The 26,616-nt window shown below is 41.5% G+C and overlaps 1 protein-coding gene across 1 annotated transcript in view; it reads right to left on the bottom strand.

The window, feature by feature from the left end:
* The window catches only part of EFHB (EF-hand domain family member B), a 65,691-nt gene that overhangs the window by 27,264 nt on the left and 11,811 nt on the right, over window positions 1-26,616 (bottom strand). The window contains exons 2-6 of the mRNA XM_066245524.1: window positions 18,995-19,057; window positions 17,971-18,114; window positions 16,224-16,404; window positions 12,820-12,930; window positions 10,663-10,792 (exon numbers count right to left, since the gene is read on the bottom strand). Coding sequence (XP_066101621.1) covers window positions 10,663-10,792; window positions 12,820-12,930; window positions 16,224-16,404; window positions 17,971-18,114; window positions 18,995-19,057 — 629 coding nt within the window. The remainder of the gene's footprint in view (window positions 1-10,662; window positions 10,793-12,819; window positions 12,931-16,223; window positions 16,405-17,970; window positions 18,115-18,994; window positions 19,058-26,616) is intronic.

Here is a 26,616-nt window from a genome sequence, read left to right as displayed (position 1 = left end):
CAGTAAACACAACCAAATTGTTAATACTATTATTATAAATGTAACTTTTAAAATTGCTCAAAGAAAATTAAGTATTGAATAAATAAAGAATATAAATAGAGGCGCTGGCCGGTTGGCTCAGTGGTAGAGCGTCAGCCTGGCGTGCGGAAGTCCCGGGTTCAATTCCCGGCCAGGGCACACAGGAGAAGCGCCCATCTGCTTCTCCACCCCTCCCCTTCTCATTCCTCTCTGTCTCTCTCTTCCCCTCCCACAGCGAGGCTCCATTGGAGCAAAGATGGCCCGAGCGCTGGGGATGGCTCCTTGGCCTCTGCCCCAGGCACTAGAGTGGCTCTGGTTGCAACAGAGCGATGCCCGGGAGGGGCAGAGCATCACCCCCTGGTGGGCAGAGCATCGCCCCCTGGTGGGTGTGCCGGGTAGATCCCAGTCGGGCGCATGCGGGAGTCTGACTGTCTCTCCCCGTTTCCAGCTTCAGAAAAAATACAAAAAAAAAAAAGAATATAAATAGATAACTCACATCTAATAAATATGCGGAGAAATTATAATACTCTATAGGAATTAAAGAAATGTAAAATAAAACAACAAAGTACCATTTTTAACATAAAGCATATTTAGAGAGACAGAGAGAGAGAAAATATTTAACATTGGCAAAAAGTATGGTAAAACACCTGTGGATTGCTAGTGCAAATCACTATAATCCTTTTGGAAATAATTTGGTAATACGATTCAAAAGCATTGTTCATTTCCTTTTATCCACATCTGGGAACCAATCAAGAAGATAATCCATATAAGAATTGAAAATGTAGAAAAGTTATATTTATAAAAATGTTTGTAATCTCATTGACTATAATGGAAAGAAGAAAAGAACTGAAATGTTCAATCATGAAGGGTGATTATATTATGTCACATTAATAAGAATAGACAGCATTCAATTTAATTGTTGGTTATTAAAAATACATAGTAGGCCTGACCAGGCGGTGGCGCGGTGGATAGAGCGTCGGACTAGGATGCAGAGGACCCAGGTTCGAGACCCAGAGGTCGCCAGCTTGAGCACAGGCACATCTGGTTTGAGCAAGAGCCCACCAGCTTGAACCCAAGGTCTCTGGCTCCAGCAAGGAGTTACTCGGTCGGCTGAAGGCCCGCGGTCAAGGCACATATGAGAAAGCAATCAATGAACAACTAAGGTGTTGCAACGCACAATGAAAAACTAATGATTGATGCTTCTCATCTCTCTTCGTTCCTGTCTGTCTATCCCTCTCTCTGACTCTCTCTCTGTCTCTGTAAAACACACACACACACACACACACACACAAGAATACATAGTAGGAAATAAAAAAATAAATACACTGCAGGAAGGAGACTTGACTTAAGAGTAGTGAATATACAGTATAATGTACAAATGATGTGTTATAGAATTGTACACCTAAAACCTGTATCATTTTATTAACCAATGTCTCTCCAATAAATCCTATTTTAAAAAGAATATATAGCAATATAAAATTCTTTGATGTTAAGTGAAAAATGATATAAAATGGGATTGCACTCTGATGAAACTTATGCAAAATCTACACAGGAAGCCACACTACAAAGAAATACCTTTAAAAAGAGAATATGCTCTAGCCTGACCAGGCGGTGGCGCAGTGGATAGAGCGTCGGACTGGGATGCAGAGGACCCAGGTTCGAGACCTCAAGGTCGCCAGCTTGAGCGTGGGCTCATCTGGTTTGAGCAAAAGTCTACCAGCTTGAACCCAAGGTCGCTGGGTCCAACAAGGGGTTACTCGGTCTGCTGAAGACCCGCGGTCAAGGCACATATGAGAAAGCAATTAATGAACAGCTAAGGTGTTGCAAGCGCAATGAAAAACTAATGATTGATGCTTCTCATCTCTCTCCGTTCCTGTCTGTCTGTCCCTGTCTATCCCTCGCTCTGACTCACTCTCTGTCTCTGAAATAAATAAATAAATAAATAAATAAATAAATAAATAAATAAATAAAAAAGACTTAAAAAAAAAAAGAATATGCTCTAGGCCCTGGCCGGTTGGCTCAGCTGTATAGCGTCAGCCCAGCCTGTGGAAGTCCGGGGTTCGATCCCTGGTCAGGGCACATAGGAGAAGCACCCATCTGCTTCTCCACCCTGCCACCTCTCCTCTCTCTTTACCTCTCTCTTCCTCTCCCGCAGCCAAGGCTCCATTGGAGCGGAGTTGGCCTGGGTGCTGAGGATGGCTCCATGGCCTCCACCTCAGGCGCTAGAATGACTATGATTGCAATGGAGCAACACCCCAGATGGGCAGAGCATCGCCCCCTGGTGGGAATGCCAGTGAATCCCAGTCCAGGGCATGCAGGAGTCTGTCTGACTGACTCCCGGCTTCTAACTTCAGAGAGATACAAAAAACATAATATGTTCTGGCGTCTGTCCAGATAGCTCAATTGGTTAGAGCATCCTCCTAAAACACAGAGGTTGCCAGTTTGATCCCAGGTCAGGGAACATACAGGAACAGACTGATGTTCCTGTCTCTCTCTCTCCCTCTCTCTCTCAACTTCCTTTTTTGCTGAGATCAATAAATATTTTAATTTGTATTTTAAAAAATGATAATGATTGAATGACAGTGACAGGATTATGGGTGATTTTATTTTGCCTATTCTGTAAAATAATTTTGTTATTTCATTGTGATTAAATAACTAAGATTTCTTCAGAGAACTGTAAAATTACAACTCTACTTTTTAATGACATTAAAATTTAAAATTCTCTATTGTTTTTGCTAAGACTGAAAACAATGAACATAAAATTCTTAAATTTCATTTTCTTTTAAAACTATTTCCTGTGCTATACAAATATTGAGCTGAATAAATTTCTGGAGAGGAATGACACTCTGTGCAGAAACAAAAGATGAAAAACAAAGTAATTCACCTCTTACTTCTTCATTTACTTCCCATTAGTTCAAAAAGGAAGAGGGAAAAGAATACGGGTAAAATCAGAATAAATCAATGGCGCTTAAATGCCATAATTTGAACAAATAAAGTTGACAATCTAAAAACCAGCTCTAAGAGACATAATTAGGAACATGGAAGAATTATAAGACTTAGGATAAAAAATCACAGAGTCTACTCTTTTCAGTCTAATAGTGCCTGGATTATGTTTCTGGTAGAATCAGGAAGTACCCATGAGTAACCATGTATGTCAGAATATCAATAATTGTAACATCATTACACAACCTCACAGCATTCACTAACCAACTTAGAATAAAATATTTTGTGTAAAAGTGAATTTTTTTCCTCCAGACACACACATACACACACACACCTATTGTTTGAAGATCCTGATTCTTCAAACCAGAAGTCATAAACAGAATATATAGAAATAGTTTTGCAGAGAAAATATATCCCTTAAAAGTTAAGCATAAACCAAATCTATGTTAAAAGAGTACACATAAAATTTAGATGTCTTAAAATGTAAACAAACAACCTTAACTCCAAGTTCATAATATAAATGACACTGAAAAAAAAAGTAATGAGTTATTTTTTAAAAATCCAGCTGAAAAAATACTCTATTATTTTAGCAATAATTTTCCAATTAAATTTCAAAATACAGAAAGTGTGATCAGATAAAACATCTAAAAAAAAAAACAGCGTTTTCTTGAGAATAGAGACAAGCCGGAGAGAAAGGTAACTTGTATATTACCAGCTTTTATAAATTCAGTGATTTTTTTTTTTATTGACACATAATTAACATATAACACTATACTAGTCTTTGGAGTACTCAGTGTATTTATCTATGACTATCCCAAGTCACTGATAAATATGTCCTAATTGCCTGACCGGTGGTGGCACAGTGGATAGAGTGTCAATGTCAACCTGGGACGCTGAGGTACCAGGTTTGAAACCCCAAGGTCTCCTGCTTGAGCACAGGCTTATCCAGCTTGCATACAAGCACACTAGCTTGAGTGTGAGCTCATCGACATAATCTTATGGTTGCTGGTTTGAGCCCAAAAGTTGCTGTCTTAAAGCCCAAGGTCACTGGCTTGAGCCCAAGGTCACTGGCTTGAATAAGGGGTTACTGGCTCAGCTGGAGACTCCCAGTCAAGGCACATATGAGAAAGCAATCAATGAACAACTAAAGAGCTGCAACTACAAGTTGATCCTTCTCATTTCTTTTCTTTCCTGTCTCTTGCTCTCTCAATTAAAAAAAAAAAAAGTCTTTTTTTTTTTTTTTTTTTTTTGTATTTTTCTGAAGCTGGAAACGGGGAGAGACAGACAGACTCCCGCATGCGCCCGACCGGGATCCACCCGGCACACCCACCAGGGGGCGATGCTCTGCCCCTCCGGGGCGTCACTCTGCCGCGACCAGAGCCACTCTAGCGCCTGGGGCAGAGGCCAAGGAGCCATCCCCCAGCGCCCGGGCCATCTTTGCTCCAATGGAGCCTTGGCTGCGGGAGGGGAAGAGAGAGACAGAGAGGAAGGAGGGGGGGTGGAGAAGCAAATGGGCGCTTCTCCTATGTGCCCTGGCCGGGAATCGAATCTGGGTCCCCCCGCACGCCAGGCCGACACTCTACCGCTGAGCCAACCGGCCAGGGCTCTTAGGACATTCTTAAGCATCACATTGCTGTTAATGTGTTTATTTCATGTCTTTTATAAATAGGTTTATATTTCTAAGCTTTATAATTGAATTGACCACATTTGTCATCTCCCTTCAAGTATCAATTTCTATATTATATTCAATTATAACTATCTCTAGTCCTTAAATATTTAAATCATTTATTTATATTTCATTTATGCATGGTTTAACCACTTTAATAATGACATATTAATGAATATTTGTTATATAAGCTTTTCTTCTATACCCCAAATAAACTCCCATATGGGTTTACTATAATAGTATAAGAATTTATTTGGTGTTTGTATCTTGCCATTATTGTTTTGAATAATTTAAGTATCAGAAAACCATATAATTCAGAAGTGGAAAAAGAACGAAAATCATTATTTCAGGTCTGTGATCACAGAATCTGGCATCTATAATATAAACCTTGTGTCGTGGTTAAAGGCAGCCTTGGGACCCCCATGTCTGGGGTTTACTCCTATGCCGACTGCTTCTTAGCTACAAGATCTTGGGGAAAAGAGTTAGGGTCAATGTCCCCTCTGAAGAGGACAGAGGGCAAAACAAAACCACTCCTACCACTGATGTGCACAAGTGCAGGCCCAGTGTATTAGTTTCCTGTGGTTGCTATTTAAAAAATTACCACAAATTAGTGGCTTAAACCAACAGAAATGTATCCTCTCACAGCTCTGAAGGCCAGATCAGAAGTCTGAAGTCAAGGTGACAGCAAGACTGCTTTTCCTCCAAAGGTTCTAGGGGAGAAGCTAATGCTGCTTCCACGTCTGGAGGCTGCTGGCATTCTTTGGCCTTCCTTGGTTAAGGCTGCATCACCCCATTCGCCTCCTCCATGTTTACTTCTCCTTCTCCTCTGCGTGTGTTCTGTCTCAAGTATCCCTCTGCCTTTCCCTTATAAGGATACTTGTGATTGGATTCAGAGCCTATCCAGATAATCCAAATGATCTCTTTGGCTCAAGATCCTTAATTTAAAGACATTTACAAAGACCCTTTCCCACATAAGGTAATATTCAGAGGGTCTGAGAATGATCTGGACATATCTTTTCAACCTACTAGACCGATATTTCCAATCTTCTGATTTAATTTCTTGATTCTAGAGAAAGAGAGAAACATCGATTTGTTGTTCTACTTACTTATGCATTCACTGGTTGATTCTTGTATGTGCCCTGACCGGGAATTGAACATGCAACGTTGGGTATCAGGGACAATGCTGAGCTATTCCACCAGGGCAATCATCTGATTTTTTAAGCACAGTAGGAAATATGGACTTTTATGAGTAATCTCCTGCTGTTTAAGTGTTACCTTAGATAAAAAATATAAGCCCTGGCCGGTTGGCTCAGCGGTAGAGTGTCGGCCTAGTGTGCGGAGGACCCGGGTTTGATTCCCGGCCAGGGCACACAGGAGAAGTGCCCATTTGCTTCTCCACCCCTCCGCCGCGCTTTCCTCTCTGTCTCTCTCTTCCCCTCCTGCAGCCAAGGCTCCATTGGAGCAAAGATGGCCCGGGCGCTGGGGATGGCTCTGTGGCCTCTGCCTCAGGCGCTAGAGTGGCTCTGGTCGCAACATGGCGACGCCCAGGATGGGCAGATTATCGCCCCCTGGTGGGCAGAGCGTCGCCCCATGGTGGGCGTGCCTGGTGGATCCCGGCCGGGTGCATGCGGGAGTCTGTCTGACTGTCTCTCCCCGTTTCCAGCTTCAGAAAAATGAAAAAATATATATATAACACAGATAATGAAAAACTAAGGAAGCTTATTTTAAAGCTTTTTAGGGAAGTAGTCATATATACATAGAATGAAGGTATAAAAGATCACAGTTCACAAGATAAAGTTAGATGCTCAGGTGCCCAAATAACTATTAAACAAAGTAGAAATTTGAAAGTCCATCATCTTTAAAAAATATTAATAAGGCCAACGCTCAGTAGATAGAGCGTTGTCCCGGAGCACCGAAGTTGTGTGTTTGATTCCCAGTCAGGGCATATATGAAAAGCAACCAATGAGTACACAACTGAGTGGAGCAAAAAGTTGATGCTTCTCGGCCCTGGCCGGTTGGCTCAGCGGTAGAGCGTTGGCCTGGCGTGCGGGGGACCCGGGTTCGATTCCCGTTCAGGGCACATAGGAGAAGTGCCCATTTGCTTCTCCACCCCCCCACCCCCTCCTTCCTCTCTGTCTCTCTCTTCCCCTCCCGCAGCCAAGGCTCCATTGGAGCAAGGATGGCCCAGGCACTGGGGATGGCTCCTTGGCCTCTGCCCCAGGCGCTAGAGTGGCTCTGGTCGCAGCAGAGCGACACCCCAGAGGGGCAGAGCCTCGCCCCTGGTGGGCAGAGCGTCGCCCCTGGTGGGCGTGCCGGGTGGATCCTGGTCGGGTGCATGCAGGAGTCTGTCTGACTGTCTCTCCCCGTTTCCAACTTCAGAAAAGTACAAAAAAAAAAAAAAGTTGATGCTTCTCTCTCTGTCTTTCCCCTTTTCTCTTGCTCTTTCCCTCAAATTGGTGGGAAAAAAATTTTTTTTCATCAATAGGATTGATTCCATAGGTTGAAAACATACATACACGTCTTTATATTTGCTTGTAATGGCAAAAAGTAACTTTGGGATGATACATACACACTCACACTCACACCTGTAAACACAAGTATCGTGATTATCTCTGGGGAAACTGGACAGTTTGGAATACATCGCTGCACTTATTTTTCTATTAATTTTATATTTGAAACATGTCATTTTATTACCTCTTTAAAAAATCAAAACAATAGCCTAACCAGGCAGTGGCACAGTGGATAGAGCATCGGACTGGGATGCAGAGGACTCAGGTTCGAGACCCCGAGGTCACCAGCTTGAGCACCGGGTCACTGGCTTGAGCATGGGATCACAGACATGACCCAATGGTCACTGGCTTGAGCCCAAAGGTCGCTGGCTTGAGCCCAAGGTTACTGGCTTGAGCAATGGGTCATTCACTGTGATGTAGCCTCACTCCCCTCCCCTGAAAAAGGCATATATGAGAAAGCAATCAATGAACAACTGAGGTGCTACAACAGGGGTCGGGAACCTTTTTGGCTGAGAGAGACATGAACGCCATGTATTTTAAATGTAATTCCATGAGACCCATACAATATGTTTAACACTAAATACAAGTAAATGTGTGCATTTTATGTAAGACCAACACTTTTAAAGTACAATAAGTCTCTGAATTTTTTTTAATAATGTTCTTATGCTGTTGCTAACCAATGTTGAATAAAGTACTTCTGACCATTAATGGGACTTCTGGTGCTGCATGGTTTTGCTGATGGCTTTGTAGTCTGGTTGATACGTGGTAAGGTTAAGCTTCATGCAGGCGTTGAGACTTCTATCCATTAAATGTGATTGTAGGTTGGTCTTAATGTTCTTTAGGTGTGAGAAAGACTGCTCACATGCATACGTAGAGCCAAACATTGTCAGTACAGCAATACTCACACGCTGCAGTGTGTGGTATGTGATGGGAAGCACATTCTGAGTTTTGACAATCAGCTGGTCCGTGGGTTGAAATTTTTTCATTTCTCCCCACTTGTGTTTGCTCACCAACTCTGCTTGCTGTTGTGCAAGTCTTTCCAGATCTTCATTCAGTGACTTGAACTTATTCACCCACATGTCTGAGGCCTTCAGGCAGCAGCTTGTAGCTCAAAATCTCTGACGGAGACACCAGGGATGTAACTCAGGTTGACGCTGTCCACAGCACACTCGTGTGGATGGGTGATGGCCTTAAAAAGACGAGTGTGCTCACGAAATTCTCCAAAGTGTGCTTTGAATGACTGTAGAAGATTAGATGTGAAGCCCACTAGCTGCTGGAGATCAAGATGTTGAGCAAGGTCACTTGCTGTGCATGCATCTTTAAACTCTCCCAGTTTTTCAAAGTGTATTAAAGGACCTGTTTCAATGTCGGCAATGAAGAGTTCCAGCTTGTTTTCAAATACAAACACTGCTTGTTGAAGGGATAAGACTGTATTTCCAACGTCTTGCATTTTCACATTGAGCTGGTTCAGATGTTCAGTCATGTCCACGAGATAGTAGAACTTCAGGAGCCACTCAGTGTTAGCTAACTCAGGATTCTCGACATTTATCATTTCAAGAAAAATCCGGATTTCGCTCAGACAAGCTGCAAAATGGCTGAGCACCTTCCCTCTTGACAACCAACGCACATTGCTGTGCAGAAGCAGACCAGGATAATTATTCCCAACTTCATCCAGCAGTGTTTTAAACTGGCAATCATTTAAAGGTCAGGCAACAATAAAGTTGACCACCCGAATGACCAGCAACATCACCTCACCAAGCTGCTCACCACACATCTGAGCACAAAGCGCCTCCTGATGTAGGATGCAGTGAAAACTTAGGATGGGCGTCTTTTCATGTTCACGAAGAAGCGTTACGAATCCTCTGTTTTTCCCCACCATGCACAGAGTGCTATCAGTACACACTGAAATAAGTTTATCCATCGGTAGATTTTTTTTCATTAGAGAACTCAGTGAAAGACTTGAATAAATCCTCCCCTCTTGTTGTCTCTTTCATAGGCAAAACAGCAAGCCTTTACTCACGTAGTGTGTCACCGACAGCATACCTTGCAATCAGGCTGAACTGGGATAAATGACTTATATCTGTTGACATCCAAAGTGAGAGAAAAGAATGGTGCTGCATTTATGTCCTTCACTTGTGTTCCCTCAATTTGATTTGCCATCATGATGGTACAATCATGAACAGTTCTTGCCGACAGAGGCATGTCTTTTATTCGTTTGATTAACCTGTCTTTATCCAAAAAGTCATCAAAAAGTTCATTGACAACATCAAGCATGAATGTTTCAGCATTCTCCCCATCTGTGAATGGCTTTCCGTTTCTCACAATTGCTAAAGCACCAGCAAAGCTAGCTGAATTCTAGTCACCTTGTTGGGTCCAAACACAGAGTTGCTGCTGACTAGCTTGCACTCTGCACAGTAGCTCTTGACATGCTTTCTTCCTTCTGTCCCCCACTAGATATTTCAATGCAGATGTAGTATGGCGTGTGTTCAAGTGCCACTTTATATTTGACCATTTCACTGATGCAATTTTTATCATTGCATATTAGACACAGTGCAGAACCTGCTCTCTCCACAAAAGTGAATTACTCTGTCCATTCCTGCTGAAAAGTACAATACTCCTCGTTTTTTTTTCTTTTAGCCATCTTCTTCATCAAAAGGGTTTCTGCAATTAGCTAGCTGACTACTTGATTAAAAGGAGAGAAGTTTAGCCCTGGCAGGTTGGCTCAGTGGTAGAGCGTTGGCCTGGCGTGCAGAAGTCCCGGGTTCGATTCCCGGCCAGGGCACACAGGAGAAGCGCCCATCTGCTTCTCCACCCCTCCCCCTCTCCTTCCTCTCTCTCTCTTCCCCTCCAGCAGCGAGGCTCCATTGGAGCAAAGATGGCCCAGGCGCTGGGGATGGCTCCTTGGCCTCTGCCCCAGGCGCTAGAGTGGCTCTGGTCGCGACAGAGCGACGCCCCGGAGGGGCAGAGCATCGCCCCCTGGTGGGCAGAGCGTCGCCACCTGGTGGGCGTGCCGGGTGGATCCCAGTCGGGCGCATGTGGGAGTAAGTCTGACTGTCTCTCCCCGTTTCCAGCTTCAGAAAAATACAAAAAAAAAAAAGAGAGAGAGAAGTTTACTTCCTAACCTCACAACAACCTGTGTACGTTACACATTATCTGATAAAAATTTGGTGTTGTCCCAGAGGACAGCTGTGATTGGCTCCAGCCACCCACAACCATGAACATGAGCGGGTGATGAATGGATTGTAATACATGAGAATGTTTTATATTTTTAACGTTATTATTTTTTTTATTAAAGATTTGTCTGCGAGCCAGATGCAGCTACCAAAAGAGCCACATCTGGCTCTTGAGCCATACATTTCTGATCCCTGTGCTACAATGAAGAATTGATGCTTCTCATCTCTCTCCCTTCCTGTCTATCCAACCCTCTGTCTGTCTCTCTCTCTGTCAAAAAATAAAATAAAAATAATAAACTTTTCTTTAAGTCCATATGTCATATATCCCAACATACAATATAATTAAACTTACATTTGTAGTTCATGAAGCCAGCATAAAGTTTTTGCCATGTTTTTCCCATCATTAAAATGTGGTGTGGGGACCCCATACAGCTTAAACCTATGGAAACTTGATGGGTTATACTTTCGGTTCTTTGCTTCTCCTGTGAAAAGAAAGGGAGACTTCTGACTTATGCAACACCAATAACCTTATCTTGAAGGAAACACATTATGTTCCCATTGACAGTGAAAATGAGAATGGAACAAAAAATGAAACTGTAACAGTGCAGGGAACTGCACAGATTTGGCTGCAGATGACAGAAGCATTCTTCCATGTAAAGTGGGAGACTGATGAAACTAGAATTCCTTGTGTTAACATTTGGAAAGTAAGTAGGGAAATGATGTAGGAGAAAGACAGTAACAACAAAAAATGCACGCCCTATTAACATTATAGAAATGCTGACGATCAAGAAGGTAAGGTGATGCTTTGGGACCCCAGCAGTCCTTCCCACTATGCCAAGATCTGAGAGGCTGGTGTTTCGTACTTGCTTCCACTAAAATTTGGTGATATCATCAGAACACTGCAACCTGCAATTTCATTAAAATCACTGATCTTGTATTAAAACATTCAAATAGTGATTGAGAGCTGAGAACCCAACAGGGAGGTCTTTATATTTATATTAAAGATCTGGTAGTGTAACTTTTTCTTTTCAAATTGCAATATGGCATTAGTTTTTTATTTCTAGATAAGACAGTAAGACTGAAACTAGAGATCAGTTCAAAGGTTAAGATATAATGTAGAGGCCCTGGCTGGTTGGTTCAGCAGTAGAGCGTCAGCTCTGCATGTGGAAGTTCCAGGTCCAATTCCTGGCCAGGGCATACAGGAGAGGCGACCATCTGCTTCTTTCTCCCACTTCTCTTTCTCTCTCTTTCCCTCCTACGGCCATGACTCAATTGATTCAAGCATGTTGGCCCTAGGCGCTTAGGATGGCTCTGTGGAGGCCCCACCTCAGGTGCTACAAATAGCTCAGTTATGAGCATTGGACCCAGATAGACAGAGCATTGGCCCCAGATGGGGCTGCCAGGTGGATCCAGGCAGGGTGCATGTGGGAGTCTATCTCTGTATTTCCCCTCCTCTCATAACTTAAAAAACACACACACACACACACAAAACAGTGTAAGGAACCAGCAGAGATTGATCATGAAAGAAGAGAATGGCAGATTCCAGACAGTGGAACAATGGGCATAGGAGATAAGTCCCAGCGATGAGCAAAAGTTTAGAAGAAAGAGCATAGTGAGGGAGTAAGCTGTGAGATGGTAGTGGAGGAGAAAAAGTAAAGAAGTAAAGAAGGAACAAGGGAGAAAGTCCCTGAGCTGCAGTCAGGTGAGATTCTTGCTTCTAGCTAATGGAGTTGAGTTCATGAATCATTCACAATTCACCAGCCTTCTCAGGACATATATCAGTCTAATCCTCAATCCTCTACTATATCAAGATTCTACTTAATATCAACACATCAACAATGAAGTTGTGTTTTACAGCACTATAACAATATAATGCCTTTTAGCTGTGCTATAGAATAATTCTAGTAATAGGCTACTATTAGTCAAGATCACTTAATACTAATAATAATAGTTATTAAGCCTTTACCATATTCCAGGCACTATGCTAAGCATTTTGCAAGTATCCACTTAATCCTCACAATATTATCCCCACTTAAGAGACTAGAATATATGGTAATAGGATAGGTAAGTAAAACATCCAAGGTCTAAAAGACGAACTAGAATTTGAACCTGATATATCTGATTTAAAATTTGTTCATTTAACCATTAATCAATATTCCTCATATAAAGCTAAGTACTTAGAATAATCCTGACATTTGAAAAAGAACGGTATTTTAAAGCCTAAAACCACTAAAACAAAACATTATCTCACATTTAATCTTATCTGTTTTCTTTCATTTTAAGAATATGTATATTTCTACATTTTAAGAATATGTATATTTCTATGTTTTATATACAAAATGTATAAGGGTATGTGTTCCTAGCCATCAGGGTTTATGACCTTATAAAAATTGTTATTATTTATTAATAACTCATTATATGCCAGGCACTTAACTTTATGTACATTATCTCTTTTATACCACTTTACAAATCTGGGAGCCCCATATTTTTTTCACTGGAGGATACTTACCAACGTAATAATCATTGTGAGAAATAATATACAGATCGTGTCCTTCCTTTCCTTCTTTAAATACTTCTTGATAGGGTTTTGGTGGATTCACTACATCTCTAGCAGATATTTCTGAATAAAGATTGAATTACATCAATTTTAATGTATTTTTCATCTACTGTTTATAATATATATATTTTTTATATTTTTAATAAATAATTTTTTATTAATTTTAATGGGGTGACATCAATAAATCAGGGATAATATATTTAAATTAACTAGAACAAATGACAAACAAGGTAAACTGATTACATAAGCTACATAGTCTCAAGAACACAAAGCCAATATAAATGAAGATGTATCAAGACAGACAGGAGCTAGCCTAACTGTTACTATTCTAAGTACCCTCATTTGACCTGGCTCAGCCCCTAGAATTCTGAAGAATATCAGAATTCCGTATCAGTTAGTTAAGCATTTAGGTTGTCCTGAGCCATATTCCAAGCCTGCTTAAATTCTCGATTCTGAGAATCTGTAGACAGTTTCGATTTTACTTTGCTCGATTTCGATCTACTCAAATTTGAATCACAAGTCAGTTTCAGAAACCCTGATGCCTTGTGGAGTAGCCTTGGTGGAAATTTTCACAGCTGTCTACTGGAGCACATACCCGGAGTCTGTTTTCTTCTGAATGTCTGTCTTCAAAGTAGCCTAAAGCACCAGGGAAATCACTGAATCAGAACTACAACATGTTTGCTTAGCAGCTGTTTGCCTACGGTGGCCCCAGTTTTGTATGCAGTGAATTACTTTGTTTTCATTGTTTTACATGATTTTTCCATATAATTCTACTTACAATTCACTCTTCTCTTTCAGCTGAACATAGATGAATAATAATAAAAATATTAATAAATATAATTCTAATAAATATACCTATTATAGGTTAACTAAATAGATAATAATATATTTAAAATACATTAAATATATAATTAATATATTATAATATTCATAAATATAATTCCATTTTTAATTTCACTCTTCCTTTTCAACATAACAACATATTTTCTTTCTTTTGGACTTTCTGCCAACAACTGAGGTATGTAAACAAACAGTTAAGAATACCAGAAGGTGGCCTGACCGGGCAGTGGCGCAGTGGATAGAGTGTCGGACTGGGATGCAGAGGACCCAGGTTCGAGACCCCGAGGTTACCAACTTGAGCAAGGGCTCATCTGGTTTGAGCAAAAGCTCACCAGCTTGAGCCCAAGGTCGCTGACTCAAGCAAGGGGTTACTCGGTCTGCTGAAGGCCCACGGTCAAGGCACATATGAGAAGGCAATCAATGAACAATTAAGGTGTTGCAATGCGCAACAAAAAATTAATGATTGATGCTTCTCATCTCTTCGTTCCTGTCTGTCTGTCCCTGTCTATCTCTCTCTCTGACTCTCTCTCTGTCTCTGTAAAAAAAAAAAAAAGAATACCAGAAGGTGATCCTATTCAAAATAATCCTATAAAGAATTACTTCTTTCCAACAGGTGACTACATTTATTAATACGCACATACACATTATGCAATAGTCTTCCTATTATATATTTGAGTGAGGTACACAAGACAGTACTTACTTTATTAAATGAACTAATCCTAGATAGCACTGAGGATATAATTACTATAATGCTCTAATTCTGTCTACAGAAATATAATTTTTAATCCTATTAAAATGTTTTAGCCTGACCAGGTAGTAGTGCAGTGGATAGAGCATCGGACTGGGACACGGAGGACCAAGGTTGAAAACCTGAGGTCTCCAGCTTGACTGTGAGCTCACTAGCTTGAGCGCGAGGTCGCTGGCTTGAGCGTGGGGTCACAGATATGATCCCATGGTCACTGGCTTGAGCCCAAAGGTCACTGGCCTGAAGCCCAAGGTTGCTGGCTTGAGCAAGGGGTCACTCACTCTGCTGCAGTCTCCCCCCCCTCCCGCCCCATCAAGGCACATATGAGAAAGCAATCAATGAACAACTAAGGAAACTAAAGAGCTGCAACGAAGAATTGATGTTTCTCATCTCTCTCCCTTCTTGTCTGTCTCTCCCTATCTGTGCCTCTCTCTGTCTCTGTCACACACACAAAAACAACTTTTTTAAAAAAGACATTTTATCTATTCTAAAATATATTTTACATGTTTCAAATGTTAACATGAGACAAGCATAATTTATATCCAGGCTGGATGTTACAATGTCAAGGAAAATAATCTAATAAAAATAAAAATAAGACTTTTTGGTGAAAAGAGTCCTGGAGCAGAGCCCTAATGGGTGCAAAAAGACAAAGAGAACTGAATTTCCCTGCAGGATAAAGATGGAATGTGAGGTCTCCAGGAAGACCTGGCAACGGGGTAGAAACCTGACAGATGTGAGAAATATGGAAAGAAAGGCACCCAACAACATGACAGGAAGCTGGGGCTTTAGAAGAAACAATGGCCTGTGACCAATTCAATTATACGTTGTTGTTTGTTAAAAGATGTGCTCCACGCCCTGGCCGGTTGGCTCAGCGGTAGAGCGTCAGCCTGGCGTGCGGGGGACCTGGGTTCGATTCCCGGCCAGGGCACACAGGAGAAGCGCCCATCTGCTTCTCCACCCCACCCCTCCTTCCTCTCTGTCTCTCTCTTCCCCTCCCGCAGCCAAGGCTCCATTGGAGCAAAGATGGCCCGGGCGCTGGGAATGGCTCCTTGGCCTCTGCCCCAGGCACTAGAGTGGCTCTGGTCACTGCAGAGCGACGCCCCAGAGGGGCAGAGCATCGCCCCCTGGTGGGCAGAGCATTGCCCCTGGTGGGCGTGCCGGGTGGATCCCGGTGGGGCACATGCGGGAGTCTGTCTGACTGTCTCTCCCCGTTTCCAACTTCAGAGAAAAAAAAAAGATGTGCTCCACGCCTTCTCAAAATGAGAGTGCAAGTCTGCTCTATGCACTGCCTATGTTTGGCTCATATGCAGGAGGTAGTGGATCCATCGCCTGAGCTGAGGAAGGTGTGCAGCATTTACCAAACTTACCAGTATTTGTTCCATGGTCTACTTTAGGAAAGATTTTCATAAAGAGTTAAGAGTTATGAACACATCAGGGGCATTGTTTGGGGAAAAAAAACAAAGACAAATGGGTGTCCAGGGAAAAGGGACTGTGGCCTTCACAGCTGATCACAATGTCAGCTTTCCTGACTCTCTTTACTGTCGATCAAGATCAACTCTTCATTCCAAAACCTCAATTTTTACTGTTTAGCACACAGAAACTCTAAGGATTCTGGGTCTAAGGGTGACTTTGCTGCTATGATCGCATCTCTCACTTTTCAATCATCATTGGCATCACCACCAGCAAACCCCATATCAATGGGATAAGTAATACAATTTTCTAAGAATTATTTTATCACCCCTTCTATCCCCCCACCCCTTGTTTTTACTACCTCTGACAACTGCCGTCCCAAACGTCGTATTTAGTATATCCAAGCCTTTAGGTAGTCCTGGCGATTGATCATGAGATTTTCCTAATGGCGTGCGTTGATTACTGAAATATATTGATTCTTTTTTGTCTTTAATTTTCTGTTGAAATGTTGTAATAGGCTGCGGGTTTATCAATTCCTTTGCCTAGAGAAATAATACAAAGCACAGCTGTAAGAACAAACAGAAGTAAAAATCTGAGAGCTGATACCCTAATCAATATGGAGAGAAGAAAACATGACTACAGAAAAATAATCCCTCATCATTGCTTTGCTCGCCCTCAAAGGAACTGTCACAATTGGGGCTATGAAGCTTAAACATGTCTACACATGAATTTTCAAAGGGTTCAAAGGGATTAACAGATTTATGAGAGGTGCTCTCAGGTGACTTGACTCCAATATTCCAGAAAATTAAGAATGACAGGCCCTAGCCGGTTGGTAGAGCCTGTCATTAGTGGTAGAGCGTCGGCCTGGCGTGCAGAAGTTCCGGGTTCGATTCCCGGCCAAGGCACACAGGAGAAGCGCCCATCTGCTTCTCCACCCCTCCCCCTCTCCTTCCTCTCTGTCTCTCTCTTCCCCTCCCGCAGCGAGGCTCCATTGGAGCAAAGATGGCCCAGGCGCTGGGGATGGCTCCTTGGCCTCTGCCCCAGGCGCTAGAGTGGCTCTGGTCGACAGAGCGACGCCCTGGAGGGGCAGAGCATCGCCCCCTGGTGGGCGTGCCGGGTGGATCCTGGTCGGGCGCATGCGAGAGTCTGTCTGACTGTCTCTCCCCGTTTCCAGCTTCAGAAAAATACCAAAAAAAAAAAAAAAAAAAAAAGAATGACAAGCTAAAGAACTACATGACTTCCACAACCTTTTTTCTGAATCTAGACTGCCCATTCAATGAATAGCAAGTAACATTCAGCCCCATCTCCACTCACTCAATGTCTATTTCAGCACTCTGGAGCGCCCTAGGCAGGAATCACCCTCCTTTGTCTGTTCCCTAACAAAGCCTGACAGCGTTTCTCTTTACTGTCAGAATATGGAGTGCAACTCACTTTATTTATCTGAGGAGAAAATATCTAATTTGTCGCTTAAACCAGCGATTTTCAACCTTTCTCACCTCATGGCACACATAAAGTAACTACTAAAATTTTGCAGCACATTAAAAAATATATTTTTTGCCGATCTGACAAAAAAATTAGGGAGAATTCTTTCTCGTTGATTTTGAGAGAGAGAGAGAGAGAGAGAGAGAGTGAGAGAGAGAGAGAAGGAGAAATATCGACTCATTATTCCACTTGTGCCATTGTTGGTTGATTTTGGTGTGTGCCCTGACCTGAGATTGAACTTGCAACCTTGGGTCAGCACTATAATGAACTGAGCCACCTGGTCAGGGCCAAAAATAGGTGTAATTTTGAATCATTCACACAGCTGGCTATTACTGTGTTGGCTGTTGTCATTTTTTTCTATTTGACAATCTAAGGGAAAAGAGGTCAGCGCCTCAGACTAAACAGTCAGGTGTTGCATGTCTTAAACATTGTTGGGGCACAACAGTGTGTCTCTTGTGGCACACTGTTGAAAATTGATGGCTTAAACCATTAATTTCTCTGTATTCTTTTGGCTGCCGCTTCTTTGATTTTTTTTTTTTTCAGTGCTCAATTTTAAGCATAGACAAGAGATGGGAATTGATGATTTCACTAATACCTACAGGGGGAAAAAGAAGAAAAGAAGTTACCGGTACTGAAATTTTAGATTTTATTCCATGTGTCAAATAAGGTGCAATTTGAGGATCATTTGCTCTGCCATAAAACACTCTTTCAGCTCCGGCAGGTGGATATCTGAAGTTGAAAAATTTTTTTGCTTCAGGTGGAGTAATTGGCTACAAACAATGAGACAAGAACATAGAATTATTAAGTACAATTTTTAAAATAATAAGACTGATCTGTAATAATCAGTGAACACCCTTCATTCCATGAGGGTAAGTAAGCCCATGGGGACCTGCAGCTCCAAGTAGTGAAATTTCCTGAAATTTATTATTTTTTTTATGGAAACAACTTATTTTCAAAAGTTCTATTTAGAAAAGAACCAGCAGGTATCCAAGTTAGAAAGTATACCATAAAATATATTTTTTCTGGCCCTGGCCAGTTGGCTCAGCGGTAGAGCGTCGGCCTGGCGTGCGGGAGTCCCAGGTTCGATTCCCGGCCAGGGCACATAGGAGAAGCGCCCATCTGCTTCTCCACCCCTCCCTCTCTCCTTCCTCTGTCTCTCTCTTCCCCTCCCACAGCCGAGGCTCCATTGGAGCAAAGATGGCCCGGGCGCTGAGGATGGCTCCATGGCCTCTGCCTCAGGCACTAGAATGGCTCTGGTTGCAACAGAGCAACACCCCAGATGGGCAGAGCATCGCCCCCTGGTGGGCATGCAGGTGGATTCCGGTAGGGCGCATGTGGGAGTCTGTCTGACTGCCTCCCCGTTTCTTGCTTCGTAAAAAAATATATATAAATATATATATTTCCTTTTTGAGATAAATGAAATCTCCTGTTGTTATTTTATAAAGCTGGAAACCATAGAACTAGAATTTTCACTTCCCTGGACAAACGCAAGTGAAGGCTGAAGGCTTCAAAGTACAGTCAAGAATCCAAGTCCACATCCAATATATTCAATTTAAACAACTTTCATAAGGAAATTTAAGAGTTGTCTATCTTCTAATGTTCACAGGCAAGGTCAAAATATAAACACAAGTGCATATTGAAAATGCTCACCCTGGGAAGTCTTTCAGTCAAGCAGGTTGCCACTCTGTATCCAATCGGAATGATTTTCCCTGCCTAAGAAAACAAAAAAGCCCGATAGTTGATTAGTGTGGGGAGGTGGGGGTGGGGGGTGGTGGTAAAGAATAAAATTTATTTCAAGTTTGGCCTGTGCTTCTAATGCTACAAGTGTTACTTTCAGAAACACAATTAAGGGGAAAAGTAAAAACAGATTGCAAATCTAAAGCAATCTTGATATATAATATAAACATTATGTGCTAAATTTATATAAGCATTTAATAGTGCTAGCATTGTAATTCAATTACAGGAGCTCTGTGAAAAGCTGAGAAATTTCAGAAATAATTTCCAATATTCAACTTTCAGAAGTAATCTAGCCAGAGTTCCTCTTAGTACAGTGGAAACAGGCTGCATTCAAGCTAAACCCAAGATAAAATGTTAAGTAATTCTGAGTGTGCATGGGTATATTTCTACCAATACCTTAACTTTCGGCATAGGCAAAATGTCACTCAGGCCCAGATCCTTCCGTGAATGTCCTTTGTTTACTTAATTATAACTTGGATCTTATCTGTCCTTCTTTGCCCAAGGCAAAGATTGTAACTGCGTGTTCCCAGCAAGGCACTTCTTATCTGTTTCCCCTTTATCATTTCAAGGCAGCTGACAGTTATGCCTTCAAATCATAAGATTCTCTTTAAAAAAAAAACTGATAGAAAGAAACTTCCCAGAAACAATACTGTTCGGTAAAAAAAAGAAAAAGAAAAGAGTTCTGTTTCTGGGGAGGCCTCAGGGAATCAGTTAGGAAAGCGAAAAGCAGTGACATTGAGAGTTGGGTGGATGCATCAATGTGTACATGCTGGCAAGAGGATGGATAGAGTAGGTTATTGGAGAGATGGCTAGATGCAAGTATAAATAGATACAAGGGTCGTTGGGTTACAACACAGTTCCGTTTCTAGGACAGTGATGTTGAAACACACCCTAGCCCAGGAGTCGGGAACCTTTTTGGCTGAGAGAGCCATGAACGCCACATATTTTAAAATGGAATTCCATGAGAGCCATACAACAACCCGTGTACCTTACGCATTATCCAATAAAAATTTGGTGTAGTCCCGGAGGACAGCTGTGATTGGCTCCAGCCACCCGCAACCATGAACATGAGCGGTAGGAAATGAATGGATTGTAATACATGAGAATGTTTTATATTTTTAACATTATTTTTTTTTATTAAAAATCTGTCTGCAAGCCAGATGCAGCCATCAAAAGAGCCACATCTGGCTTGCGAGCCATAGGTTCCCGACCCCTGCGCTAGCCTAAGTCACTTACCTATCCTAACACAGCTGTAAAATCATAATCTAGAACACAGAAACACAACTAAGCCACATAAAAAAAGGAAGGGACATAAATACACTCTACTGCGTATTCTTCCGCCACACAGAACCAAACTAGTTCACCCACGTAAGTCTAAGTACAATGCTAACAGCATAAGCTAAAACACTTATGTCTCAATTTTTTTAAGTTTTTATGGGAGTGAGGTCATAAACTCAAAACATTGTATGTTGAGACTGTCATAACCCAAGGACTCCCTGAACATATAGATAAGTAGGTGAAAGTTTTTTATTACGTTAAATGTTGAATGCAGAATTCCTCTTAGGGGAAAACCATTAAGGTTTCAGAGAGGATCTTGATAACATCTCTGGGTATAAAAGAGGAAGCTCCCAGACCTGGCAAGACAGAGAAGTTATTGTTCTGCTAAAAAAAAAAAAAAAAATTGCGAGGAAATATAAACTATTGCTGGGATAGACTAAGGAAGGAAGAATTAAAGGAGACAATAGATAAATTTAGAAGGTGGAAGAAGGGCAAGATCTAGTAACAGGGTGACAGGCCACAAGGCCCAAGAAGAGAAATTGGCTTGTGAGAAGACAGCCCAGCCTTAATGTAAAATCCTGAGTAACAATTCTACTCACAGAACTACAAGCAAGGAAAGGAGCTGTGTTTTAACCTAGACTGAAGCAGGGTGGAGAAAAGGGAGGTGATTTTTAATTCAACTGAAAATTATAAAATATCTCAGAGATACCAGGAAACATCAAGTCTCTCATACTATGCATGTTAGAAGACCTCTCACCATTCTTTTAATGATTCAATGGAAAGATGATTTCATAAGACGGAAGACCATTGGGATATCCAGGCAGCCACTGTCTGGGTGATGGATGATTAAAGAGATGGAAGGAAAGATGCAGTGATTGATGCATCAATAAATTGGCTGATAGACTAATTTACTTGTCCCTCAGCTGCTTTTCTTCCAAGTGTTTGACAGTGGATATTGAAGGGGTTCAGAACAGGCTTCCTCAAGATGTGCTCCTTTGGCACGTGGATCATTTTGAGACAAAGACAGTCAAGACCCTGTGTGCCCAAGAGAAACTTCTACTTCTTCCTTAAAGAATTCAAATTTGGGGCCTTGCCCATAATAACTTATTACCAGAAATAAATTTTATGATCTAATTATAAGGCAGAACAAATAACTAATTACTAAACATCTCCTCTTCTTCTCGTCTTGCAATGACCTTCCACCCCTCTGAAGCCCCAAGGTGCCTAAAGCACATCCTCAGCTCAGAATGTCATCTATACCTCATTTTCCCTGTTTCTGAACTTCTCATGTATGCAATATTCTCATGCATACATAAGTTATTAAATTTGGTTTATTTTCTCTTGTTAATCTGTCTCAGGTAATTATTAGACCAGCCAAAAGAATCTTAAAGGGTTGAGGAAAGTTTCTACCTCCCCAACAATTTTTAGGTTTTCATCAGTAGCTATGATTAGGTTTTAATGTCCTCACACCAATTGACAGGGGACACAAAAATGAAGCCATTCTGTTTGATCCCTATCTACAGTGTCATATAGTGTTTGACTAGTCTTCCCATCGCTACCCCCGTCATGGATCTGTCTTTTTATTTCAGTTGTCCTCAGGGATGCCTGTTCATTGGTTTGAGGTATGAAGCATAGCAGAATATGCCCCTTGAAAATATGCCTCTTTGGCACAAGAATTCTTTAGAGGCCCTGGCTGGTTGGCTCAGCGGTAGAGCATCGGCCTGGCGTGCAGGAGTCCTGGGTTTGATTCACGGCCAGGGCACACAGGAGAAGCGCCCATCTGCTTCTCTACCCCTCCCCCTCTCCTTCCTCTCTGTCTCTCTCTTCCCCTCCCACAGCCAAGGCTCCATTGGAGCAAAGATGGCCCGGGCGCTGAGGATGGCTCTGTGGCCTCTGCTTCAGGCACTAGAATGGCTCTGGATGCAACAGAGCGATGCCCCAAGATGGGCAGAGCATCGATCGACCCCTGGTGGGCGTGCTGGGTGGATCCTGGTTGGGCACATGCGGGAGTCTGTCTGACTGCCTCCCGTTTCCAGCTTCGGAAAAATGAAAAAAAAAAAAGAAGAATTCTTTTGAGCTGATTATTTTAAGAAACAACATACATGAGAGAAGTTATGAAAGCAGAGTAGAAGTTACCCTTTTGTAAGGAACATTCACATTTTACAAAGGAAACAATGTGTAAAGGTGACTCCCTCTCTGTACCAGGAAGAGAAGGTTGATTCTAAATTTCCAGAAATTCTTATTAATGGAGAAGGCAATGACTTAAACGTGCATAATAAACCTTACCCTTGTACACCATGCTTTCTTCCCAAAACTGGTCTTCTCCTTGCCCCAACATCTTTATCTATAAAAAACATCAAATAGAAGGAAGACAGCTACAAATATACTAGAAATAAGAATGATTACTAAGAAGACCCAGGACTGAATTTAGAAGCAGCTTTAATGTCCACCTTGAGTTCTACTTCCTCAACTCTTAAAAATTGACCTTGAGCAATTCTGATGACTCCCTTAAATTGAGAAAGAGAACAACAATCTTCGGTAAGACTTTTTTGTTTTGAAAGATTTTATTTATTGATTTTAGAGAGAAGAGACAGAGAGAAGGGGGGGAGCATCAACTCGTAGTAGTTGCTTCTTTCAAACCGGTGACCTCAGCATTCCAGGTCAATGGTTTATCCACTGCACCACCACAGGCCAGGCCAGAAATATCAACTCATAGTTGCTTCACTTTAGTTGTTCATAACTTACCGTAAATGCCTTGACCAGGCAAGTTCATGGTTTCGAACCAGTGACCTCAGCATTCCAGGCCGACTCTCACACCACTGTGCCACCATAGATCAGGGTCTAAGACTTTTTTCATCTCAGGGGCCTTAGGTATTACTATCCAGCCAAAAAGTACATAAATAAAATAAAAAGTAAATAAATAAATAAATAAATAAATGGAGGAACATTTTGTGAATCCCATGAATTTGACCTTGAGGGCTTTGCTTGTTTGCTAACGACACTGGACTAGCCTGGTAGGAAAAGCCCTGTAGGAAAACCTGCCCAGATTTTCATTTCTCTAAGTATGTTTCTACGACTGACTTTGTTTATAAAACGTTATATTTTCCAAGGTTGGCAATCAAAGAAAAATCTTCATATAGGTAAGATAATGGATTGTTGATAACATAAATTTTATTCTCTTTCTGTTAAAGACTTCTTCCCAATTACTACGTTGACCCTGATTGCTTTTAGAGGAAGAGGTGCTGTCCTCTTAATTCTTGGTTTCAAATTTACATTAATTCCCTACAACGAGATTAAGAACATCCTGGAATAAAAACCTTAGGAACAGCTAGTGGAGCCCTGGCTGGGTACTTCACTTGGTAAAAGCGTAGTCCCTATACACTAAGGTCGTGGGTTCCATCCCTGGTCTGGGCACATAAAAGAATCAACCAACCAAGCTGTCCAGCCTGGGCCTCAAATTTTTATTTAAATTATTATGTTTAATTTCTAAATAGTTATTTCTTCTTCGGTTGTTCTTTTAAAAGTATTGATCTTGTTTTATGGATGCAACACCTTTTGTCTCTCAGGTAATCTTTTTTATTTACATTTTTTTCTGTTCCCTCTGTTTGTTGTATATATATCTGTTACCTTGTTTTGACCCCTCCCTTTTAAGCTGGAGTCTGATCATCATATTAAAAAGTTAAGCACTACAAAGATGATTTGTAATTCTGAGTCTGTTTTACAGCTTGTTGACTCTTGGGCTTTCCTATACAATGATCAGATAACAAGGCAGCCTTTATTTTGGTTAGAGCCCCTAAAATTCTATATACTAGTCAGAATTTTCAGAGAACAGTCATAATGGTAATAATAAGACAATTATAAAGCACATAGCATGTACTAGACATCATCCTAAGCAATTTATGAGTAATTAATTCACTTAATACTCATGGTTTCCACAAGGCAGGTACTATTATAATCATTGTCTCTGTTGTGAGCACATTGAGGCACAGAGAGGTCGAGTAACAGAGTTATACTGCTCATGGATTGGCAGATACCAGAACCTAAGCAGGCTGGCTTCTAAATCTCTGCTGTAAGCAGGATGTTGTACTGCCTCTTCATGAACCATCTACTGGTGAGAGGGCTGGCTTTCCTCCTGGCTGCTGGCCCTCCAGGGGCCTATCAGAGAGGAAGCTGGGGCCGTGATGGCAAACCTTTTTATAAAAACCGCCCACTTTTGCAGTGCTGGTCAACCTGGTCCCTTCCACCCACTTGCAGGAGTTCCAGCTTTCATGATGGGTGGTAGCAGAGCAACCAAGGCACTGCAATTGCCCCACCGTGAAAGCTGGAGGGACCAGGTTGACCAGCACTGCAAAAGTGGGCGGTTTTTATAAAAATGTTTGCCATCACGAAGCTAGGGAAATTGCAATACTTTTAATCTTTCATGACCTTGACATTTTTGGAATATAGGCTAGTTATTTTGTAAAATGTCCCTCAGTTTGACTAGTATTTTCTTATTAAAGTTACACATTCTTATCAGGTATATCGCAAAAACAGTGCTATGTTCTTCTGTTAGGAAGCACATACTGTCAATTTGTCCTATTACTAGGAGTGTTCATTTTGATCACTGAACAAAGGTAATGTCTGCTAGCATTCTCCATCACACAGCTATTCTTTTCTTCACAATTAATAATTATTCTCTGCAAATATCTAATTTCTCACTAAACTTTTACCTACTGTTTTGGCATCTATTGATGAGTCTTGTCTAAATCATTAGTATTGTGATAGCTGCCAAATGGTGACTTTCTAATTCTATCATTGCATCTACATTCTTACTTGGCATTATACTGCAAGGAAGTTTGCTTTTCTTGCTATTTATTCAATCATTTTTGTATTTACATCAGTGTGGGTTCATGGAGTTCTAATTTATTACATAGTAACTTTATTCAATGCTCAAAGTAGAACAGTTTGTGTCATTGGGAGCCTTTTCAAGCTTGTTTCTGTGCCTCTTTGACATATCTGTATGATTCTTTAAAAATTTTCTTTTTAGCTCTCAAAGGTATTCCAAGGTAATATGGCACAGCACCAGCCTTAGAGTCCGCCATTATCCCAAAGAGTCTTGATTCTTTTTAACAGAGGTATTTAGAAATCAAGATCTGTGTTTTGGTGTGCTCATTATTACTAGAAAAATATTGTTTCTAGGTCTTCTTAGAAATAGAGTGTTGGTCAAATAAGTTTGTAAATATGATGTATATATTGGCTCGCTTATAGTTTGCATTGGGGGCTGGGCAACACCAGATACAGTGGTACCTTGAAATACAAGCAGACAAACACACAATTTTTTAAGATACAAGCTGCGACTCAGTCCATATTTTTTTGAGATCCGAGCAAAATTCTGAGATACGAGTCGTATTCGGGAAGCTGCAGCTAGTTGGCGTGTTGGCGCACGGGTCCAGTATCGGCAGCACAGCACCAGCATCTCGTTCTTTCTCATGTGTTACCCACAGAATCAAGTTGAATTTCGTGCACTGTACTCTTTCTTGCATCATTTTTTACTAACTTTTTTTGTGTGCTATAATGGGGCTGAAGAAAGTGAGTGTAAAGGATAGTGATGAGAAGAAGAGAATGATATCAATAAAAGTAAAGCAAGAAATAATAGAAAAACATGAGTATGGTGTACGAGTGATTGAACTGGCAAGGCTGTACAACCGCAATACATCTACAATTTGTGCCATCCTTAAAGAAAAGGATGCCATCAAAAGCACAAATCCAGTGAAAGAAACTACAATTTTGTCCCAATTAAGGAAAAATATCCATGAAGAAATGGAGAAGCTTCTGCTGGTATGGGTGAAAGAGAAAGAGCTGGCAGGAGATACAGTGATGGAGACTGTAATATGTGAAAAGGCACGTATTATTTACAGTGACCTGAAGAAGAAAGAACCATCAACCTCAAAAGAGGCAGCAGAAGATATGTTTAAGGCAAGTCTAAACCAAGTCTACGGCTGGTTTGAAAATTTCAAGAAGAGATCTGGCATCCACTCGGTGGTGAGGCGTGGTGAGGCTGCAAGTGCTGATGTTAAGGCAGCTGAGGAGGACATCACACGTTTTGCTGCGCTTATCACAAAGGAAGGCTACATCCCCCAACAAGTGTTCAACTGTGATGAAACAGGATTGTTTTGGGAAAAAAATGCTCTGGAGAACTTTCATCACTGCAGAGGAGAAGAAGCTGCCAGGCCATAAACCCATGAAGAACTGTCTGACCCTTGCATTGTGTGCAAATG

The sequence above is a fragment of the Saccopteryx bilineata genome, chromosome 10 (assembly GCF_036850765.1).
Source record: "Saccopteryx bilineata isolate mSacBil1 chromosome 10, mSacBil1_pri_phased_curated, whole genome shotgun sequence".
Lineage (NCBI taxonomy): Eukaryota > Metazoa > Chordata > Mammalia > Chiroptera > Emballonuridae > Saccopteryx > Saccopteryx bilineata.
The sequence above is the reverse complement of the archived record's forward strand: the minus strand, read 5'-3'. Positions and strand labels throughout refer to the sequence as shown.